Source organism: Anomaloglossus baeobatrachus, chromosome 1 (assembly GCF_048569485.1).
Source record: "Anomaloglossus baeobatrachus isolate aAnoBae1 chromosome 1, aAnoBae1.hap1, whole genome shotgun sequence".
NCBI classification, from domain to species: domain Eukaryota; kingdom Metazoa; phylum Chordata; class Amphibia; order Anura; family Aromobatidae; genus Anomaloglossus; species Anomaloglossus baeobatrachus.
In genome coordinates this window covers 323,976,916-323,998,942 of record NC_134353.1, presented here as the reverse complement: position 1 = coordinate 323,998,942, position 22,027 = coordinate 323,976,916, and the positions used below count along the sequence as shown (strand labels likewise).

The 22,027-nt window shown below is 51.5% G+C and overlaps 1 protein-coding gene across 3 annotated transcripts in view; it reads left to right on the top strand.

Moving 5' to 3' along the window:
• The window catches only part of YTHDC1 (YTH N6-methyladenosine RNA binding protein C1), a 109,539-nt gene that overhangs the window by 18,833 nt on the left and 68,679 nt on the right, over positions 1 to 22,027 (top strand). For all 3 annotated transcript variants that reach the window (XM_075351756.1, XM_075351743.1, XM_075351749.1), the window contains exon 3: positions 20,633 to 20,958. In XM_075351756.1, the coding sequence (XP_075207871.1) occupies positions 20,633 to 20,958 (326 nt within the window). The remainder of the gene's footprint in view (positions 1 to 20,632; positions 20,959 to 22,027) is intronic.

Here is a 22,027-nt window from a genome sequence, read left to right as displayed (position 1 = left end):
TTTTGTGGTAATTTTTTATTTTCATGGCTCAATGTTTTAAACTTCTGTGAAGCCCCTGTGGGTTCAAGGTGCTCGCCAAATGTCAAAATTGCTTGAGGGGTCTAGTTTCCAAAATGGTATCACTTGTGGGGGAGCTCCACTGTTGAGGCACCTCGGGGGGTCTCCAAACGTAACATGGCGTCCGCTAATGATTCCAACCAATTTAGCTTTCAAAAATTCAAATGGCGCTCCTTCCCTTTCGAGCTTTGCCGTGCGCCCAAACAATTTATTTCCACCACATATGAGGTATTGGCGTGCTCAGGAGAAATTGCACAATACATTTTATGGTGTATTTTCTTCTGTTACCCTTGTGAAAATACAAAATCTGAGGCTAAAGTAAGATTATTTTTATTTTTTCCTTCCACATTACTTTGGTTCCTGTGAAGAACTTGAAGGGTTAAACTTCTTGGCTGTGGTTTTGAGCAGTATAAGGGGTACAGTTTTCAGACTGGTATCACGTTTGGATATTTTCTGTCAAATAGGCCTCTCAAAGTCACTTCAAATGTAATGTCCCTAAAAAGAAAAAAAAGGTTTTGTATATTTTGTTAAAAAAATGAGAAATTGCTGATGAACTTTGACCCCCTTTTCACTTCCTAACAAAAAAATGTATTTCTTCAGCGCTCTATTGGGAGACCCAGACGATTGGGGTATAGCTACTGCCTCCGGAGGCCACACAAAGCACTACACTAAAAAGTGCAAGGCCCCTCCCCTTCTGGCTATACCCCCCCGTGGTATCACGGGTTCTCCAGTTTTCAAGCTTTGTGCGAAGGAGGTCAGACATCCATGCATAGCTCCACAGATTTTAGTCAGCAGTAGCTGCTGACTATTTCGGATGGAAGAAAAGAGGGCCCATATAGGGCCCCCAGCATGCTCCCTTCTCACCCGTTGATGGTGTTGTAAGGTTGAGGTACCTATTGCTGGTACGGAGGCTGGAGCCCACATGCTGCTTTCCTTCCACATCCCCCTGGGGGGCTCTGAGGAAGTGGGATCCTGCCGGCCTCAAAGCTCTGACGCCGGGCTCCATCCACAGACCCATTTGAACCTGCTGGATACGGAGCTGGAGTACCGTTCAGGGACATGGCCCTGCACCATTACAGGTACTCTGTGTCCCCGTACACACAGGCACAGCACACTCCAGACTTGCTGGGTGTGCTAGTGCGCCGGGGACAGTAAAGGGTTACAGTCACTGCAGCTTTGCTGAGTGACTTTGTGTATTGGGAACTACCGCGCCGGACGCTCCGGGAGCGGCGGCGCGGCTGGGACTTGTAGTTCGCCGGGGACTGGGCGCCGACCGCGCTTTTACGGCGGCGGCGCTTATAAATCCAGTCCCCGGCTTCTGCGGCCTAGTGCCGCTTCGTTCCCGCCCCCTCCCTGTCACTCAGGGAAGGGGACAGACGCTGAGCAATCAGCAGCGCCGAGGGCTGGAGCCTTATTTACATGCTCCAGCCCTCTCACTGCACACTGTCGGACGCCGGATTCCCGCTCTGACTTGGGGCACGCCCACGGCCCGCCCCTCCTCACACGAGCTGGGGAAGACGCCGGCAGCCATTACTGCAGTCCGAGCTCGGACTTTCGGCAACCAGGCAGGACGGTGGCGACCATACACCCGCTTATAGGCGGGCGGTAAGCGGCACACATAGTGCTGACCCCAATATATACTGCAGTGTGTACATGTGTATTTTAACTGCATAGGTCGCTATATGCCCGCTTGGAGAGCGACACATCAGCAGCAGGAAAGCAGGTGTGCTAAGGCACAGGCTTTCTAGGCTGCTTGTATTGCACGTACTGAAGTGTTCATTTGTGTTTATGCTTGTATGCTATACACTGCACTGTACAGTCGCTAGTCTTAGCTATATTCTCCTGGAATGGCTAGACTACAGCAGCAGAAAACCAAGGGTGCTGGGGCACAGGTTTTTTTTTTTTCTATGCTGCTTGTATTGCATGGGCTGCAGTGTGCATTTGTACTTGTGCTTGTATGCTATACATTGCACTGTATGGTCACTCTTCTGGGCTATATTCCCCTAGATGACTAGTCTACAGCAGCAGAAGAGCAGAGGTGCCAGGGCACAGGCTTCTATGCTGCTTGTATTGCTTGTGCTGCAGTGTTCATTTGTACTTTATGCTTGTATGCTATACATTGCACTGTACGGTCACCAATCTTGGCTATATACTTCTATATGGCTAGTCGGCAGCGGCAAAAAAGCAACACAGATTTTCAGTGCTGTTTTTACTACATGGGATGCTGTTCATGACACCGTCCCATTGTGTGCATGCTCCCCTGTAGCACTTCGTCTGCCGGGGTCTCTAGCGCTTCGTCTGCCGGGGTCTCTACTAGTCGTGGCCAAAGAAACCACCTGTCATCCCTGTCCAAGGACAGGGACGGAGTTGCAGTTTCGACAGATATATTGTCATAAGATAGAGACTTGCAGTCCAGACAGGCCATGGGCAATCTTCCTGACCAACCTCATTTGGAACGGGGGGGTCCCAGGAGGACTCTCTGTATGATAAGGCAGCTCTCCAGGACTTTGATCCTGACATCGCAATCAATCCGGATACACCGGATGGTAACGCCATACGGAATGATCCTATAGCGTCCATCAATGGAAGGTTGGATCTTTCTCCCTCAGCTCCCCCAGTGGAGGAGTCAGCTTCACAGCAGGAGAAGTCCCTTTTCAGTATCTCAAACGGATATTGAGTATTTTTCTGGCCACGCTGACTTCAGAGAAGCAGTCCAGAAACACCACGCTTACCAGATAAGCGTCTTCTCCAAACGTTTTTAAGATACACGTTATCCCTTTTCCCCTGACGTGGTCAAGCGCTGGACCCAGGGTCCAAAAGTGGATTCTCCAATCTCCAGGCTTGCGTCTAGAGCCATAGTTGCACTGGAGATGGGGCTTCACTTAAAGATGCCATTCACAGACAGATGGACTCTGGTTGAAATCTGTCTAGGAGGCTATCGGCGTGTCGGTTGCTCCGGCATTCACAGCCGTATAGGCAACCTAACCTTTTCAGCTGTTCTTGCGCAGCTGGCCTTGAGCACATGTACATCTGTACCGCAGAGGCGTCCGTAACTCCGCAATGTCTGCACTGCGACTTACCCTATTAATGCTGTCCTAAAAGTACAGTCGAGGTTTCGGTCCTTCCCAAGCTCGGGCAGGTCCCAATTGTCCTCGTGCAAAAGGGCTACAAAACCTCAGACGGGCTCAGATTCCGGCCGGGCTCAATCACGCCCAAGGAAGGCAGCCGGAGGAACCGCTACCAAGGCGGTCTCCTCATGACTCTCAGCTCTCTCTCTCTCTCCGCATCCGCGGTTGATGGCAGACTCCCCCGCCTTTGGCGACATTTAGCTGCCACAGGTCACAGACCGGTGGGTGACGGACATTGTGCTCACGTGCACAGGACAGTGTTCTGTTCTCGTCCTCCGACTCCATTCTTCAGAACGGCCCCACCTCCCCACCGAGCAGATGCCCTGCTGCAGGCGGTGGACGCTCTAAGAGCAGAAGGAGTGGTGATCCCTGTCCCCCCTCAGGAACGAGGGCGAGGGTTTGTACTCCAATCTCTTTGTGGCTCCAAAAAAGGACGGCTCCTTCCGTCCTGTTCTGGACCTAAAACTGCTCAATAAGCATGCGAACGCCAGGCGGTTCCGGATGGAATCCCTCCGATCCGTCATTACCTCAATGTCTCGAGGAGACTTCCTTGCCTCAACAGACATCAAAGATGCCTATCTCCACGTGCCAATTGCTACGGAGCACCAACGTTTTCTACGTTTTGTGATAGGAGACGACCATCTTCAGTTCGTAGCTCTGCCATTCGGTCTGGCGACAGCCCCACGGGTGTTCACCAAGGTCATGGCAGCAGTGGTAGCAGTCTTGCACTCTCAGGGACACCCGGTGATCCCTTACTTGGACGATCTACTCGTCAAAGCACCCTCCCTCGAGGCATGACAACGCAGCCTGAATGTTACGCTGGAGACTCTCCAGACTTTCGGGTGGATCATCAATTTGGCAAGGTCAAATCGGTCACCGACTCAATCACTAACGTATCTCGGCATGGAGTTCACACTCTATCAGCGATAGTGAAGCTTCCGCTGAACAAGCAGCGTTCACTGCAAACAGAGGTGCAGTCTCTCCTTCAAGGCCAGTCGCACCCCTTAAGGCGCCTCATGCACTTCCTAGGGAAGATGGTGGCAGCCATGGAGGCAGTTCCCTTTGCGCAGTTTCATCTGCGCCAACTGCAAGGGGACATTCTCCGCCAATGGGACGGGCAGTCAACCTCCCTGGACAGGAAAGTCTCCCTTTCCCAGATGGCCAAGGACTCTCTGCAATGGTGGCTTATTCCCACCTCATTGTCACAGTGAAGATCCTTCCTACCCCCATCCTGGGCAGTGGTCACGACAGATACGAGTCTGTCAGGGTGGGGAGCAGTTTGTCTCCGCCACAGGGCTCAGGGGACGTGGACTCAGCAGGAGTCCACCCTTCAGATCAATGTTCTGGAAATCGGGGCAGGGTATCTTACCCTACTAGCTTTCCAGCAGTGGCTAGAAAGAGAGCAGATCCGAATCCAGTCGGACAACTCCACAGCGGTGGCATACATCAACCACCAAGGAGGGACGCGCAGTCGGCAAGCCTTCCAGGAAGTCCGGCGAATCCTCATGTGGGTGGAGGACACAGCATCCACCATATCCGCAGTTCACATCCCGGGCGTAGAAAACTGGGAAGCAGACTTCCTCAGTCGCCAGGGTATGGACGCAGGGGAATGGTCCCTTCACCCGGACGTGTTTCATGAAATCTGTCGCCGCTGGGGGGTGCCGGACGTCGACCTAATGGCGTCTCGGCACAACAACAAGGTCCCGGCATTTATGGCACGATCGCGCGATCACAGAGCTCTGGCGGCAGACGCCTTAGTGCAAGATTGGTCGCAGTTCCGGCTCACATATGTGTTTCCACCTCTGGCACTCTTGCCCAGAGTACTGCGCAAAAAATCAGATCCGATTGCATCCGCGTCATACTCGTCGCCCCAGACTGGCCGAGGAGATCGTGGTACCCGGATCTGTGGCATCTCACGGTCGGCCGACCGTGGTCACTACCAGGCTGGCCAGACTTACTGTCCCAAGGGCCGTTTTTCCATCGGAATTCTGCGGCCCTGAACCTGACTGTGTGGCCATTGAGTCCTGGATCCTAGCGTCTTCAGGATTATCCCAAGGGGTCGTTGCCACCATGAAACAGGCTAGGAAGTCCACCTCTGCTAAGATCTACCACAGAACGTGGAAGATTTTCTTAACCTGGTGCTCGGCTCAGGGAGTGTCTCCCTGGCCATTTGCATTGCCTACTTTTCTTTCCTTCCTGCAATCGGGGTTAGAAAAGGGCTTGTCGCTCGGCTTCCTTGAGGGGGAAGTCTCGGCACTATCCGTGTTTTTTCAGAAGCGTCTAGCACGTCTTTCTAAGGTGCGCACGTTCCTACAGGGGGTCTGTCATATCGTACCCCCGTACAAGCGGCCGTTAGATCCATGGGATCTCAACAGGGTATTAGTTGCTCTCCAGAAGCCGCCTTTCGAGCCTCTGAAGGAAGTTTCCTTTTTCGCCTGTCACAGAAGGTGGCGTTTCTCGTTGCGATCACATCGCTTCGGCGAGTGTCTGAGCTGGCAGCTCTGTCATCCAAGGCTCCCTTCCTGGTGTTCCACCAGGACAAGGTAGTGCTGCGCCCCATTCCGGAGTTTCTCCCTAAGGTCGTATCCTCATTTCATCTTAATCGGGATATATCCTTGCCTTCCTTTTGTCCTCATCCGGTTCACCGGTATGAAAAGGACTTACGTTTGTTAGATCTGGTGAGAGCACTCAGACTCTACATTTCCCGCACGGCGCCCATGCGCCGTTCCGATGCACTTTTTGTCCTTGTCGCTGGTCCGCGCAAGGGGTTGCAGGCTTCTAAAGCCACCCTGGCTCGATGGATCAAAGAACCAATTCTAGAGGCCTACCGTTCTGCGGGGCTTCCGGTTCCTTCAGGGCTAAAAGCCCACTCAACCAGAGCCGTGGGTGCGTCCTGGGCATTACGACACCAGGCTTCGGCTCAACAAGTGTACCAGGCAGCTACCTGGTCCAGTCTGCACACTTTCACCAAGCATTATCAGGTGCATACCTATGCTTCGGCGGATGCCAGCTTAGGTAGAAGAGTCCTGCAGGCGGCAGTGACACCCCCGTAGGGGAGGGCTGTTTTGCAGCCCTAACATGAGGTATTTCTTTACCCACCCAGGGACAGCTTTTGGACGTCCCAATCGTCTGGGTCTCCCAATAGAGCGCTGAAGAAGAAGGGAATTTTGTTACTTACCGTAAATTCCTTTTCTTCTAGCTCTTATTGGGAGACCCAGCACCCGCCCTGTTGTCCTTCGGGATGTTTTTGTTGTTTGCGGGTACACATGTTGTTCATGTTGAACGGTTTTTCAGTTCTCCGATGTTACTCGGAGTTAATTTGTTTAAACCAGTTATTGGCTTTCCTCCTTCTTGCTTTGGCACTAAAACTGGAGAACCCGTGATACCACGGGGGGGTATAGCCAGAAGGGGAGGGGCCTTGCACTTTTTAGTGTAGTGCTTTGTGTGGCCTCCGGAGGCAGTAGCTATACCCCAATCGTCTGGGTCTCCCAATAAGAGCTAGAAGAAAAGGAATTTACGGTAAGTAACAAAATTCCCTTCGTTTGACAAATTGCACTGATGTAAAGTAGACATGTGGGATATGTTATTTAGTAACTATTTTTTGTAGCATAACTTTCTGGTTTAACATTTTCAACATTTTTGCCAAATTTACGATATTTTCATAAACGCAAAACATATAGTCTTAATTTTACCCCTATTTTGAGGTACGACATGTAACGAAAAAACAATCTCAGAATCACCGGGATTCGTTGAAGCGTTCCAGAGTTATAACCTGTCAGTGACACTGGTCAGAAATAAAAAAAATTGGCCCGGTCACGAAGGCAGAAACATGCGCTGGTGCGAAAGGGTTAAAGAGGACCTTTCGCCAGTGGCCGCATCATGGAATTGTGGCTGCCAAACTAAAAGATAGTTTTAAATTTTCATCTCCATTATGGAATGCTGGTTTGTAAAGTTTAGGTTCTAATCTTCCCTTCAACCAAGGGGGCACTAGCAGAGATTAGGCTTTTTTTTTTTTTTCTTTCTTTCTTCCCCCAGCATGACCTTGCCCAATCATTTGAGGCAGTGGAAGAAGTACATGCTCTTAAAGAAGCTTAGAGCACGCTTGATCCTATGAGACATGGCCTTACTTTCCTCTGACCTATGCAGCTACTGTATAGAGTACAGCAGAACAGCTTTCTACTCACAGCAGTCTTTGTAGGATAGGCCAGAGTTGACCGTGCCCGGAGATGAAAACTGCAAAAGGTGTTTGTAACAACTTATAGCTTTGCTGTATGCTACACAATAGGTGCAGAGATTACCAAGGCGAACAGGTCTGTGTGTCATTACATGTCTCACCAAAGCTCCTCAGAGACGTGGGCAACGTCATGCAGGGGAAAAGATTATTTCTTTGTCGCTCCATTGGGAGACCCAGACAATTGGGGTGTATAGCTTATGCCTCCGGAGGTCACACAAAGCATTACACTTAAAAGTGTAAACCCCTCCCCTCTGCCTATACACCCTCCCGTGCATCACGGGCTCCTCAGTTTTATTGCTTTGTGGAAGGAGGCACACATCCACGCAAGCTCCACATTTTAGTCAGCAGCAGCTGCTGACTATATCGGATGGAAGAAAAGTGGGCCCATACAGGGCCCCCAGCATGCTCCCTTCTCACCCCACTCGGGTCGGCGGTGCTGTTAACGTTGAGGTACCCATTGTGGGTACATAGGCAGGAGCCACATGCTGTTTTCCTTCCCCATCCCTTAGGGGCTCTGGGTGAAGTGGGATCCTGACCGGTCACCAGGCGCTGGGACCGCGCTCCCTCCGCAGCCCCTGGGGGAATCTGCTGGACAGGAGCCGGGTATCATCAGGGACAAGGCCCTGCGACTCTGAGGTACTCTGTGTCCCCTTGGGGACGGCGCATAGTGCGCCTGGGTAATGGACACTGCAGCAGCTGCTGGGTGTGTTAGTGCGCCGGGACTACCGCGCTGGCCGCGCTTGTTTGCCGGCCGCGCTTATAACTTTAGTCCCCGGCTTTTGCGGCCTAGTGCCGCATATTCCCGCCCCCGGGCCTGCCAGTCAGGGGTAAGGGCGGGACGCTGCACTGGACGTCAGCGCTGAGGGCAGGAGCATACTTTGTATCCTCCTCCCCCCTCACTGAGCACCGTGGGGCACCAGATTCCCGCACTTTTACAGGCACGCCCACGGCCCCCTCCTCCTCTCTGAACGCCGGCAGCCATTGCTACAAGACGCTGGAGAACTTCAGAGGGGAGACAACTGAGCTCCAAACAGCTCTGGGAGGCCCAGGCAGGGATCTGGTGGTCACACAACCGCTGGGAGCGGTCGGTAAGCCGCACCTGTTACTAGGTGCTGGTCCCCCTGGGTGCCGAATTGTATATTTATATGCTTACAGTGTATACATTTACTCTGTACGGCCTCACTGTTAGCGTTTGGCTATATACCCTCACTGATTATTCTAAGAGGAGAAACAGCATGTCGTCTGCAAAAAGCAAGGGTACCAAAGCACAGGCTTACTTTGCAACCTGTACCTCATGTGCGGCAATGCTTCCTGCAGGTTCCACCTACCCTCATTGTGTGCAATGCTCGGCCCCTGTGACACTCACTCAGCCGGAGTCTCAGCCACTGGTGGGACCCCCGGCCCAGGTGGAACCTCCGGCCCCCACTGTCCAGGTGACAGGGACAGAGTTTGCAGTATTTGCTGACAAACTTTCTGAGTCCATGGATAGATGGTCTGCTAAGATACTGGAAGCTTTGCAGTCCAGACCTGTAACACAGGCCCCGGGCACTGTTGATTCATTGCCCCCATGCCCCCCTCGGTCGGAGCAGCAAAGAGCTCCTGGGTCAACTCATAGGTCCCAAGGGGAGGACTCCGACACGGACCGCAGTCCCAGACCGACGAAGCGGGCTCGCTGGGAGCGTCCCTCGACTTCATCACACTGTTCAGGGTCTCAGCATGAGGACTCTCTGGAGAATGAAGCAGATGCGGCAGATCAGGACTCTGATCCTGACGCCGCGCTCAACCTTGATACGCCTGAAGGGGACGCCATAGTAAACGACCTTATAGCGTCAATCAATCAGGTGTTAGATCTTTCTCCTCCACCCCTTCCGATTGAGGAGTCAGCTTCTCAGCAGGAGAAATTTCATTTTAGGTTTCCCAAACGTACACGGAGTGCGTTTCTTGATCACTCCGACTTCAAAGACGCAGTCCAGAAGCACCGAGCTTTTCCGGATAAGCGCTTTACTAAGCGACTTCATGACACACGTTATCCCTTCCCCCCTGACGTAGTCAAGGGTTGGGCCCAGTGTCCCAAGGTGGATCCTCCAGTCTCTAGACTGGCGGCCAGATCCATAGTTGCAGTGGCAGATGGTGCATCACTAAAGGATGCCACTGACAGGCAGATAGAGCTCCTGATGAAATCCATCTATGAGGCTATCGGCGCGTCCTTTGCTCCGGCATTTGCTGCCGTATGGGCACTACAAGCTATCTCAGCCTGTCAGTCTGAGATTAATGCACTCACACGAGCCGCGACTCCGCAGGTTGTGTCATTAACCTCTCAGGCGTCGGCGTTTGCGTCCTACGCCATGAATGCGGTACTAAACTCTGCGAGCCGTACAGCGGTAGCATCCGCCAATTCAGTGGCAGTCCGCAGGGCCATGTGGCTACGTGAATGGAAGGCAGACTCTGCTTCCAAGAAATTTTTAACCGGTTTGCCGTTTTCTGGCGACCGCCTGTTTGGCGAGCAATTGGATGAAATCATTAAACAATCCAAGGGTAAGGACTCGTCCTTACCCCAGTCCAAACCTAACAGACCTCAACAACGGAAGGTACAATCGAGGTTTCGGTCCTTTCGGCCCTCAGGCAGGTCTCAATTCTCCTCGTCCAACAGGCCTCAAAAGGATCAGAGGAACTCTGATTCATGGCGGTCTAAGGCACGTCCTAAAAAGACCGCCGGAGGAACCGCTCCCAAAGCGGCCTCCTCATGACTTGCGGACTCCCCAAACCGCATCCTCGGTCGGTGGCAGGCTCTCCCGCTTTTGCGACGCCTGGTTCCCACATGTCCAAGACCGATGGGTGAGAGACATTCTGTCTCACGGTTACAGGATAGAGTTCAATTCTCGTCCTCCGATTCGTTTCTTCAGAACATCTCCGCCCCCCGAGCGAGCCGATGCTCTTCTGCAGGCGGTGAACTCTCTGAAGGCAGAAGGAGTAGTTATCCCCGTTCCCCTTCAGCAATGGGGTCACGGTTTTTACTCCAACTTGTTTGTCGTACCAAAAAAGGACGGATCTTTCCGTCCCGTCCTGGACCTCAAACTGCTCAACAAACACGTGAAAACCAGACGATTCCGGATGGAATCTCTCCGCTCCGTCATCGCCTCGATGTCCCAAGGAGACTTCCTGGCATCAATAGACATCAGGGATGCTTATCTCCACGTGCCGATTGCACCAGAGCATCAGCGCTTCCTGCGTTTCGCCATCGGGGACGAACACCTTCAGTTCGTGGCATTGCCTTTCGGCCTGGCAACAGCCCCACGGGTCTTCACCAAGGTCATGGCAACAGTGGTTGCAGTCCTACACTCTCAGGGACACTCAGTGATCCCTTACTTGGACGATCTTCTTGTCAAGGCCCCCTCTCGGGTGGCATGCCAACACAGCCTGAACATTGCTCTGGAGACACTCCAGCGGTTCGGGTGGATCATCAATTTCCCAAAGTCAAAACTGACACCGACACAATCGCTGACATATCTCGGGATGGAGTTTCACACTCTCCCAGCGATAGTGAAACTTCCGCTGGACAAACAACGATCACTACAGACAGGGGTGCGATCTCTCCTCCGAGCCCAGTCGCACCCCTTGAGACGCCTCATGCACTTCCTAGGGAAGATGGTGGCAGCAATGGAGGCAGTTCCATTTGCACAGTTTCATCTGCGTCCTCTTCAATGGGACATTCTCCGCAAATGGGACAGGAAATCGACGTCCCTCGACAGGAACGTCTCCCTTTCTCGGGCAGCCAAGGCATCCCTTCAGTGGTGGCTTCTTCCCACTTCTTTGTCGAAGGGGAAATCCTTCCTGCCCCCATCCTGGGCTGTGGTCACGACGGACACGAGTCTGTCAGGGTGGGGAGCGGTCTTCCTCCACCACAGGGCTCAGGGTACCTGGACTCAGCCAGAGTCCTCCCTTCAGATCAATGTTCTGGAGATAAGGGCAGTGTATCTAGCCCTGAAGGCGTTCCAGCCGTGGCTGGAAGGCAGGCAGATCCGAATTCAGTCGGACAACGCCACGGCGGTGGCATACATCAACCACCAAGGCGGCACGCGCAGTCGGCAAGCCTTCCAGGAAGTTCGGCGGATTCTGCTGTGGGTGGAAGCCACAGCCTCCACCATCTCCGCAGTACACATCCCGGGCGTGGAAAACTGGGAAGCGGACTTTCTCAGTCGCCAGGGCATGGACGCAGGGGAATGGTCTCTTCACCCGGACGTGTTTCAAGAGATCTGTTGCCGCTGGGGGAAGCCGGACGTCGACCTAATGGCGTCCCGGCACAACAACAAGGTCCCGGCATTCATGGCACGGTCTCAAGATCACAGAGCTCTGGCGGCAGACTCCTTAGTTCAGGATTGGTCGCAGTTTCAACTGCCTTATGTCTTTCCTCCTCTGGCACTGCTGCCCAGAGTGTTACGCAAGATCAGATCCGACTGCCGCCGCGCCCTCCTCGTCGCCCCAGACTGGCCAAGGAGGTCGTGGTACCCGGATCTGTGGCATCTCACGGTGGGTCAACCGTGGGCACTACCAGACCGACCAGACTTGCTGTCTCAAGGGCCATTTTTCCATCTGAATTCTGCGGCCCTCAACCTGACTGTGTGGCCATTGAGTCCTGGATCCTAGCGTCTTCAGGGTTATCTCAAGAGGTCATTGCCACTATGAGACAGGCCAGGAAACCAACGTCAGCCAAGATCTACCACAGGACGTGGAGGATCTTCTTATCCTGGGCTCTGATCAGGGTTTTATTCCATGACCATTTGCCTTGCCCACTTTTCTGTCTTTCCTTCAATCCGGAATGGAAAAGGGGCTGTCTCTCGGCTCTCTTAAGGGACAAGTCTCGGCGCTCTCTGTGTTTTTTCAAAAGCGTCTAGCAAGGCTTCCGCAAGTACGCACGTTCCTGCAGGGGGTTTGCCACATAGTCCCCCCTTACAAGCGCCCGCTAGAACCCTGGGATCTGAACAGGGTGCTAATGGCTCTTCAGAAACCACCTTTCGAGCCAATGAGAGATATTTCTCTTTCTCGCCTCTCGCAGAAGGTGGTCTTCCTAGTGGCAGTCACATCACTTCGCAGAGTGTCTGAGCTAGCTGCACTGTCATGCAAAGCTCCCTTCCTGGTGTTTCACCAGGACAAGGTGGTTCTGCGTCCGGTTCCGGAATTTCTCCCGAAGGTGGTATCCCCTTTTCATCTCAATCAGGATATCTCCTTACCTTCTTTCTTTGTCGCTCCTAATTGGGAGACCCAGACAATTGGGTGTATAGCTACTGCCTCCGGAGGCCACACAAAGTACTACACTTAAAAGTGTAAGGCCCCTCCCCTTCTGGCTATACACCCCCCCCGTGGGATCACGGGCTCCTCAGTTTTATGCTTTGTGCGAAGGAGGCCAGACATCCACGCATAGCTCCACTGTTTAGTCAGCAGCAGCTGCTGACTATGTCGGATGGAAGAAAAGAGGGCCCATACTAGGGCCTCCAGCATGCTCCCTTCTCACCCCACTTTCTGTCGGCGGTGTTTGTTAAGGTTGAGGTACCCATTGCGGGTACGGAGGCTGGAGCCCACATGCTGATTCCTTCCCCATCCCCATTAGGGCTCTGGGTGAAGTGGGACTTTACCGGTCTCCGGGCACTGAGGCCGTGCTCCATCCACAGCCCCTGGAGGATCTGCTGGATACGGAGCAGAGTTTTCTCAGGGACAGGACCCTGCTCCATCAAGGTACTCCGTGTCCCCGTGCTTATCGCACGCACACTGCAGCATTGCTGGGTGTGTTAGTGCGCCGGGGTAAACAGCGCTGCTGCGCTGGTGCCGTTACTCACTACAGCTCTGCTGAGTGAGGTGACTTTGTACGATCGGCCGATCCGGCCGCTGGGGTCAGTGTTTACTGGTCGCGGCTGGGATTTGTGGTGCGCCGGGGACTTCCGCGCTGGCCGTGCATATATGACGGCCGCGCTAGATTACTACAGTCCCCGGCTTTTGCGGCCTAGTTCGTATCGTTCCCGCCCCCGGACCTGCCAGTCAGGAGGAGGGCGGGACGCTGTACAGTCCAGCAGCGTTAAGAGCTGGAGTCTGTTTTACATACTCCAGCCCTCACACTAGGCACAGGGGGACGCAGCTTCCCGCTCTTTTGTTTTGGACGCCCACGGTCCGCCCCTCTTCACAGGACGCCGGCAGCCATTCCTGCCTGCACGCTGAGCTGCAGAGGGGAGGCTGGGAGACCCAGACAAGGGATTCTACGACCTCACACCCGCTTTTCAGCGGGCGGTAAGCAGCCCTCAAGGGCTCTCCCCCACTTGTGCCATAGTGTACTTTTGTATTTTGTGCTGGCAATACTTTGCACTGTACAGTCGCTGGTGGTTTTCTGCTATATACCCTCCTTAGATTTCTCAAGGAGATAACAGCATGTCGTCCGCAAAAAGCAAAAGTGCCAAGGCACGGACTTTATATGCTGCTTGTACCGCATGTGGGGCTACTCTACCGGCAGGTTCCACTGACCCCCATTGTGTGCAGTGCTCGGCCCCTGTGGCAATTGCTCAGCCGGGGCCTCTGCTAGAGGTGACCCAGGGAGAACCACCTGTAAATGCTGTCCAGGTGACAGGGACGGAGTTTGCAGCTTTTGCTGACAAATTGTCTATGACTATGTCTAAAATTCTTGAAACATTGCAGTCTAGACCAGTAACTCAGACCATGGGCACTGTTGATCCATTGCCCCCTGGTCCCCCTCAGCTGGACCACTTCCTAGCTCCGGGGGTGTCATATGCACCCCAGGGTGACGGCTCTGACTCGGACGACAGTCCCAGACAACCTAAGCGGGCTCGCTATGAGCGACCCTCAACTTCATCACACTGGTCAGGGTCCCTGCGGGACGACTCTGTGTGATGAGGCGGATGTAACTGATCAGGAGTCTGATGCTGGGGCCGCTCTCAATCTAGATACCCCGGATGGTGACTCCATAGTGAATGATCTTATAGCGTCCATCAATAGGATGTTAGACATTTCTCCACCAGCTCCTCTTGCGGAGGAGGCAGCTTCACAGCAGGAGAAATTCCATTTCAGGTATCCCAAGCGTAAATTAAGCACGTTTCTGGACCACTCTGACTTTAGAGACGCAATCCAGAAACACCACGCTTATCCAGATAAGCGTTTTTCCAAACGGCTTAAAGATACACGCTATCCTTTTCCCCCTGACGTGGTCAAGGGCTGGACACAGTGTCCCAAGGTGGACCCTCCAATCTCCAGGCTTGCAGCCAGATCTCTAGTTGCAGTGGAAGATGGGGCGGCACTTAAAGATGCCACTGACAGACAGATGGAGCTCTGGTTAAAATCCATCTATGAAGCTATTGGAGCGTCGTTGGCGCCAGCATTCGCAGCCGTATGGGCACTCCAAGCTATTTCAGCTGGGCTTACACAGGTCGACACGGTCACACGTACATCTGCTCCGCAGGTGGCACCCTTGACCTCTCAAATGTCTGCATTCGCGTCTTACGCGATTAATGCTGTCCTAGACTCTACGAGCCGTACGGCGGTGGCGTCAGCCAACTCTGTGGTTTTACGCAGAGCCCTGTGGTCGAGAGAATGGAAGGCAGATTCTTCTTCCAAGAAGTGCTTAACCAGTTTGCCTTTTTCTCGTGACCGATTGTTTGGTGAGCGTTTGGATGAAATCATTAAACACTCCAAGGGTAAGGATTCATCCTTACCTCAGCCCAGACAAAACAAACCTCAACAGAGGAGGGGACAGTCTGGTTTTCGGTCCTTTCGAGGCTCAGGCAGGTCCCAATTCTACTCGTCCAAAAGGACTCAGAAGGATCAGAGGGGCTCAGATTCTTGGCGGACTCAATCACGCCCAAAAAAGCCAGCCGGAAGAACCGTTACCAAGACGGCTTCCTCATGACTCTCAGCCTCCTCTCTCCGCATCCTCGGTCGGTGGCAGGCTCTCCCGCTTTGGCGACATTGGTTGTCACAGGTCAAAGACCGTTGGGTGAGAGACATTCTGTCTCACGGGTACAGGATAGAGTTCTGCTCTCGTCCTCCAACTCGCTTCTTCAGAACTTCCCCACCGCCCGACCGAGCCGATGCTCTGCTGCAAGCGGTGTCCGCTCTAAAGGCGGAAGGAGTGGTGACTTCTGTTCCTCTTCAGGAACAAGGTCACGGTTTTTACTCCAATTTGTTTGTGGTGCCAAAGAAAGACGGGTCGTTCCGTCCAGGGCTGTGGAGTCGGTAAGCCAAACCTTCGACTCCGACTCCTCAAATTCTCTTGCACCGACTCCGACTCCGACTCCGACTCCGGCTCCGACTCCGACTCCTCCTACATATATTGCTTATAGTTAGGTGAAAAATTTATTGTAGCACATGAATATGTGTATGTGAACATCAGACATTTAATAATTTTTATGATACAATAATCAAGATATTTGGATAGAACATAAAATATATTTATTGGAATACAACTTTAGAACACAAAAAACTGTAATAAATTGTAAATATGTAATACACTATGTAATATACAGTAGATTACATATATATCTTGTGTGTGTGTGTATATACACTGTATATATATATATTATATATATTACATATTTACAATTTATTAGTTTTTTTGTGTTCTAAAGTTGTATTCCAATAAATATTTTATGTTCTATCCAAATATCTTGATTATTGTATCATAAAAACAATTAAATGTCTGATGTTCACATTGTACTACAATAAATTTTTCACTTAAATATAAGCATTATACTAAATGTTGTTATTTAGTAAAATATTCAGCACATTCTGCATTGCACTCCTGTCCCCAATTTATTATATATTTTAGGAGTCGGAGTCGGTGCATTTTATACCGACTCCGACTCCGACTCCACCAAAATGAGCTCCGACTCCGACTCCACGACTCCGACTCCGACTCCACAGCCCTGGTTCCGTCCCGTCCTGGATCTAAAGCTGCTCAACAAACACGTAAAAACCAGGAGGTTCAGGATGGAATCTCTCCGCTCCGTTATCGCCTCAATGTCTCAAGGAGATTTCCTAGCATCAATAGATCAAGGATGCTTATCTCCACGTGCCAATTGCGCCAGAGCATCAGCGTTTTCTACGCTTCGTTATAGGAAGCGAACACCTGCAGTTCGTAGCTCTACCTTTCGGGCTGGCGACAGGCCCTCGGGTCTTCACCAAGGTCATGGCAGCAGTAGTAGCAGTCCTGCACTCACAAGGTCACTCCGTGATCCCGTATTTGGACGATCTACTTATCAAGGCACCCTCTCAAGAGGCATGCCAACACAGCCTGAACGTGGCACTGAAGACTCTCCAGAGTTTCGGGTGGATTATCAACTTTTCAAAGTCAAATCTAACCCCGACCCAATCACTAACATATCTTGGCATGGAGTTTCATACTCTCTCAGCGATAGTGAAACTTCCACTGGACAAACAGTGCTCGCTACAGATAGGGGTGCAATCTCTCCTTCAGGGCCAGTCGCACCCCTTGAGGCGCCTCATGCACTTCCTAGGGAAGATGGTAGCAGCAATGGAAGCAGTTCCTTTTGCGCAGTTTCATCTGCGTCCACTACAATGGGACATTCTCCGCCAATGGGACGGGAAGTCGACGTCCCTCGACAGGGAGGTCTCCCTCTCTCAGGCAGCCAAGGAATCTCTCCGGTGGTGGCTTCTTCCCACCTCATTGTCAAAAGGAAAGTCGTTCCTACCCCCATCCTGGGCGGTGGTCACGACAGATGCGAGTCTATCAGGGTGGGGAGCAGTGTTTCTCCACCACAGGGCTCAGGGTACGTGGACTCGGAAAGAGTCCACCCTTCAGATCAATGTTCTGGAGATCAGAGCAGTCTATCTTGCCCTACAAGCCTTCCAACAGTGGCTGGAAGGCAAGCGGATCCGAATTCAGTCGGACAACTCCACAGCGGTGGCATACATCAACCACCAAGGGGGAACACGCAGTCGGCAAGCCTTCCAGGAAGTCCGGCGGATTCTGACGTGGGTGGAAGACACGGCATCCACCATATCCGCCGTTCACATCCCAGGCGTAGAAAACTGGGAAGCAGACTTTCTCAGTCGCCAGGGCATGGACGCAGGGGAATGGTCCCTTCACCCGGACGTGTTTCAGGAGATCTGTCGCCGCTGGGGGATGCCGGACGTCGACCTGATGGCGTCACGGCACAACAACAAGGTCCCGGTTTTCATGGCACGGTCTCACGATCACCGAGCTCTGGCGGCAGACGCCTTAGTTCAAGATTGGTCGCAGTTCCGACTACCGTATGTGTTCCCACCTCTGGCATTGTTGCCCAGAGTGCTCCGCAAAATCAGGTCCGACTGCCGCCGCGCCATTCTCGTCGCTCCAGACTGGCCAAGGAGGTCGTGGTACCCGGATCTGTGGCACCTCACGGTAGGCCATCCGTGGGCACTACCAGACCGTCCAGACTTGCTGTCTCAAGGGCCGTTTTTCCATCTGAATTCTGCGGCCCTGAACCTGACTGTGTGGCCATTGAGTCCTGGATCCTAGCGGCCTCAGGTTTATCTCATGAAGTGGTTGCCACCATGAGACAGGCTAGGAAACCATCCTCCGCCAAGATCTACCACAGGACGTGGAGGATATTCCTATCTTGGTGCTCGACTCAGGGAGTTTCTCCCTGGCCTTTTGCATTGCCTACTTTTCTTTCCTTCCTGCAGTCTGGGTTGGAAAAAGGTTTGTCGCTTGGCTCCCTTACGGGTCAAGTCTCCGCGCTATCCGTATTTTTTCAGAAACGCCTGGCGCGACTTCCTCAGGTACGCACGTTCCTGCAAGGGGTTTGTCATATCGTCCCCCCTTACAAGCGGCCATTGGAGCCCTGGGACCTGAACAAGGTTCTAATTGCTCTCCAAAAGCCGCCTTTCGAGCCTATGAAGGAGGTTTCCCTTTCTCGTCTTTCACAGAAAGTGGCCTTTCTAGTGGCGGTCACGTCTCTTCGGAGAGTGTCCGAGCTGGCGGCGTTATCATGCAGATCTCCATTCCTGGTGTTTCACCAGGACAAGGTAGTTCTGCGTCCAATTCCAGAATTTCTTCCCAAGGTGGTATCTTCCTTTCATCTCAATCAAGATATCACTTTACCGTCTTTGTGTCCGCATCCAGTTCACCAATTTGAAAAAGGTTTGCATTTATTGGATCTGGTGAGAGCACTCAGGATCTACATTTCCCGCACGGCGCCTCTGCGCCGCTCGGATGCACTCTTTGTCCTTGTCGCTGGTCAGCGTAAAGGGTCGCAAGCTTCCAAATCCACCCTTGCGCGTTGGATCAAGGAACCAATTCTTCACACCTACCGTTCTGCTGGGCTTCCGATTCCATCAGGACTGAAAGCCCATTCTACCAGAGCCGTGGGTGCGTCCTGGGCATTACGGCACCAGGCTACGGCTCAGCAGGTGTGCCAGGCGGCTACCTGGTCGAGTCTGCACACTTTTACCGAGCATTATCAGGTGCATACCTACGCTTCGGCGGATGCCGGCCTAGGTAGACAAGTCCTTCAGGCGGCGGTGGCTCACCTGTAGGAAAGGGCTGTTTGACGGCCCTATCACGAGGTATTCTTTTACCCACCCAGGGACTGCTTTTGGACGTCCCAATTGTCTGGGTCTCCCAATTAGGAGCGACAAAGAAGAAGGGAATTTTGTTTACTTACCGTAAATTCCTTTTCTTCTAGCTCCAATTGGGAGACCCAGCACCCGCCCTGTTTTTCTTAGGAAATTTGTTTTTTTCGGGTGCACATGTTGTTCATGTTGAACAGTTCAGTTCTCCGAGGTTGTTTCTCGGGTTGAATTTGTATTTAAAACAGTTATTGGCTTTCCTCCTTCTTGCTTTTGCACTAAAACTGAGGAGCCCGTGATCCCACGGGGGGGTGTATAGCCAGAAGGGGAGGGGCCTTACACTTTTAAGTGTAGTACTTTGTGTGGCCTCCGGAGGCAGTAGCTATACACCCAATTGTCTGGGTCTCCCAATTGGAGCTAGAAGAAAAGGAATTTACGGTAAGTAAACAAAATTCCCTTTTGTCCTCATCCAGTTCACCAATGTGAAAAGGATTTGCACTTGTTAGATCTTGTGAGAGCACTCCGGCTCTACATTTCTCGTACGGCGCCCCTGCGCCGCTCGGATGCGCTCTTTGTCCTTGTCGCTGGCCAGCGTAAAGGGTCGCAGGCTTCCAAGTCAACCTTGGCTCGGTGGATCAAGGAACCAATTCTTGAAGCCTACCGTTCTTCTGGCCTTCCGGTTCCTTCAGGACTGAAAGCCCATTCTACCAGAGCCGTGGGTGCGTCCTGGGCATTGCGGCACCAGGCTACGGCTCAGCAGGTGTGCCAGGCGGCTACCTGGTCGAGTCTGCACACTTTCACGAAGCACTATCAGGTGCATACCTACGCTTCGGCAGATGCCAGCTTAGGTAGGCGAGTCCTCCAGGCGGCGGTTGCCCACCTGTAGGAAGGGGCCGTCTTTCGGCTCTATTACCGGGGTATTCTTTACCCACCCAGGGACTGCTTTTGGACGTCCCAATTGTCTGGGTCTCCCAATGGAGCGACAAAGAAGAAGGGAATTTTGTTTACTTACCGTAAATTCCTTTTCTTCTAGCTCCAATTGGGAGACCCAGCACCCGCCCCTGTTCCCTTCGGGCTGTTGTTCTTTTGTGTACACATGTTGTTCATGTTGAATTGTTCTTGGTTCATGGTTTAAGTTCTCCGAACATCCTTCGGATTGAATTTACCTTAGACCAATTTATAAGTTTCCTCCTTCCTGCTTTTGCACCAAAACTGAGGAGCCCGTGATGCACGGGAGGGTGTATAGGCAGAGGGGAGGGGTTTACACTTTTAAGTGTAATGCTTTGTGTGACCTCCGGAGGCATAAGCTATACACCCCAATTGTCTGGGTCTCCCAATTGGAGCTAGAAGAAAAGGAATTTACGGTAAGTAAACAAAATTCCCTTCTTCCATTAATTGTCCTGTATAAACAGGTCTCTCTAGAAGTGCAAAATAATTTAGTATGTTTTCATATGAATAGTTTGTCACGTAAGAGAAACTCAACTACTAGCTTAGGTTTTCAGAAGGGCTGTAATGGAATCTGTGGTATCGGCCTATGCTCCTATGTTGATTCTGTATGGGTTGGTTATAGAGATTAAAAATGTTTTAATAAGCTTCAAAAATATTTGCTGCTTTTTGTTTTTTTTAATTTATTTTTCCTTTTCCAAAGGGTCAAAAAGAAAAAGTGATAGAGGAGCTGAAATGTCTGAACCAAAGCGGCAAAAACCGTCCTCTCATTTAGCAAGGCCTCCACCTCAAAGGCTGTCTGGAAGTGCAAAAAGAGTGGTCAGCACCAAAGGAAAGCAGGCGTCTGATTATAAAAGTGATGATTTCCAGAGACACGACCGGAACAGGAGACCTGAGGGTGACCGAAGAGTTCATTCATCCAGCAGTACCTCCAGGGATGGTTTTAAAGGACCACAAGACAAAGTGAGCTCAAGGAAGAGAGAATCTGAGAGAAGACCCAAATCCAATACTCCAGAAGTGGCCCCAGAGGTACCAGCTAAAATTGCTTGGTTGTCATTGAACAAATGTTCTGTTTTTGGGTTTGTGTGTTTTGTTTTTTTTTTTTTTTTTATTCACTCCCATACTTAACCCCTTCAGCCCTGGGGCACTTTCCGTTTTTGTTTTTTGCACCCCTTCTTCCGAGAGCTGTAACTTTTTTTTTATTTTTCCGTCAATCTTGCCATATGAGGGCTTGTTTTTTGCGGGACAAGTTGTACTTTTAAATGAAACCTTAAGTTTTACCATATAGTGTACTGGAAAACAGCAAAAAAATTCCAAGTGTGGAAAAACTGCAAAAAAAGTGTGGCACAATAGTTTTTGGGATGTTTTTATTCACGGTGTTCACTATATGGTAAACCTGATGTATTGGTATGATGCATGAGGTCGGTGCGAGTTTGTAGACACCAAACATGTATAGGTTTACTTGTATCTAAGGGGTTAAAAAAAAAATCACAATTTTGTCCAATAAAAGTGGCGCACGTTTTGCGCCATTTTCCGAAACACGTAGCGTTCTCATTTTTTGGGATCTATGGCTCAGTGACTGCTTATTTTTTGCGTCTCAAGCTGTCGTTTCTAATGGTACCATTTTTGCGCAGATGCTACGTTTTGATCGCCTGTTATTGCATTTTGTGTAAAACTTGCGACCAAAAAACGTAATTTTGGTGTTTGGAATTTTTTGCCACTACATTGTTTACCAATCAGATTAATTGATTTTATATTTTGTTCGGGCATTTCTGAACGCGGCGATACCAAATGTGTATATTTATTCTTTAACCGTTTAATTTTCAATGGTGGGAAAGGGAGGGTGATTTGAACTTTTAGGGTTTTTTTTTTTTTACCTTTTACTAGTCCCCTTAGGGGGCTATAGCGATCAGCAATCCGATCGCTCTTATCTATCTGCTGATCACAGCTATACAGCTGTAAACAGCAGATTCAGTCTCTTTCTGTTTCTCTCTGCTCGCGGCCGAGGGAAAACGAAAGTGAAACTTCATAGCTGCAGGCGTCATCACATGACCCTGTGCTATCACATGACCCTGTGCTACGATTGCAACTACCGAAA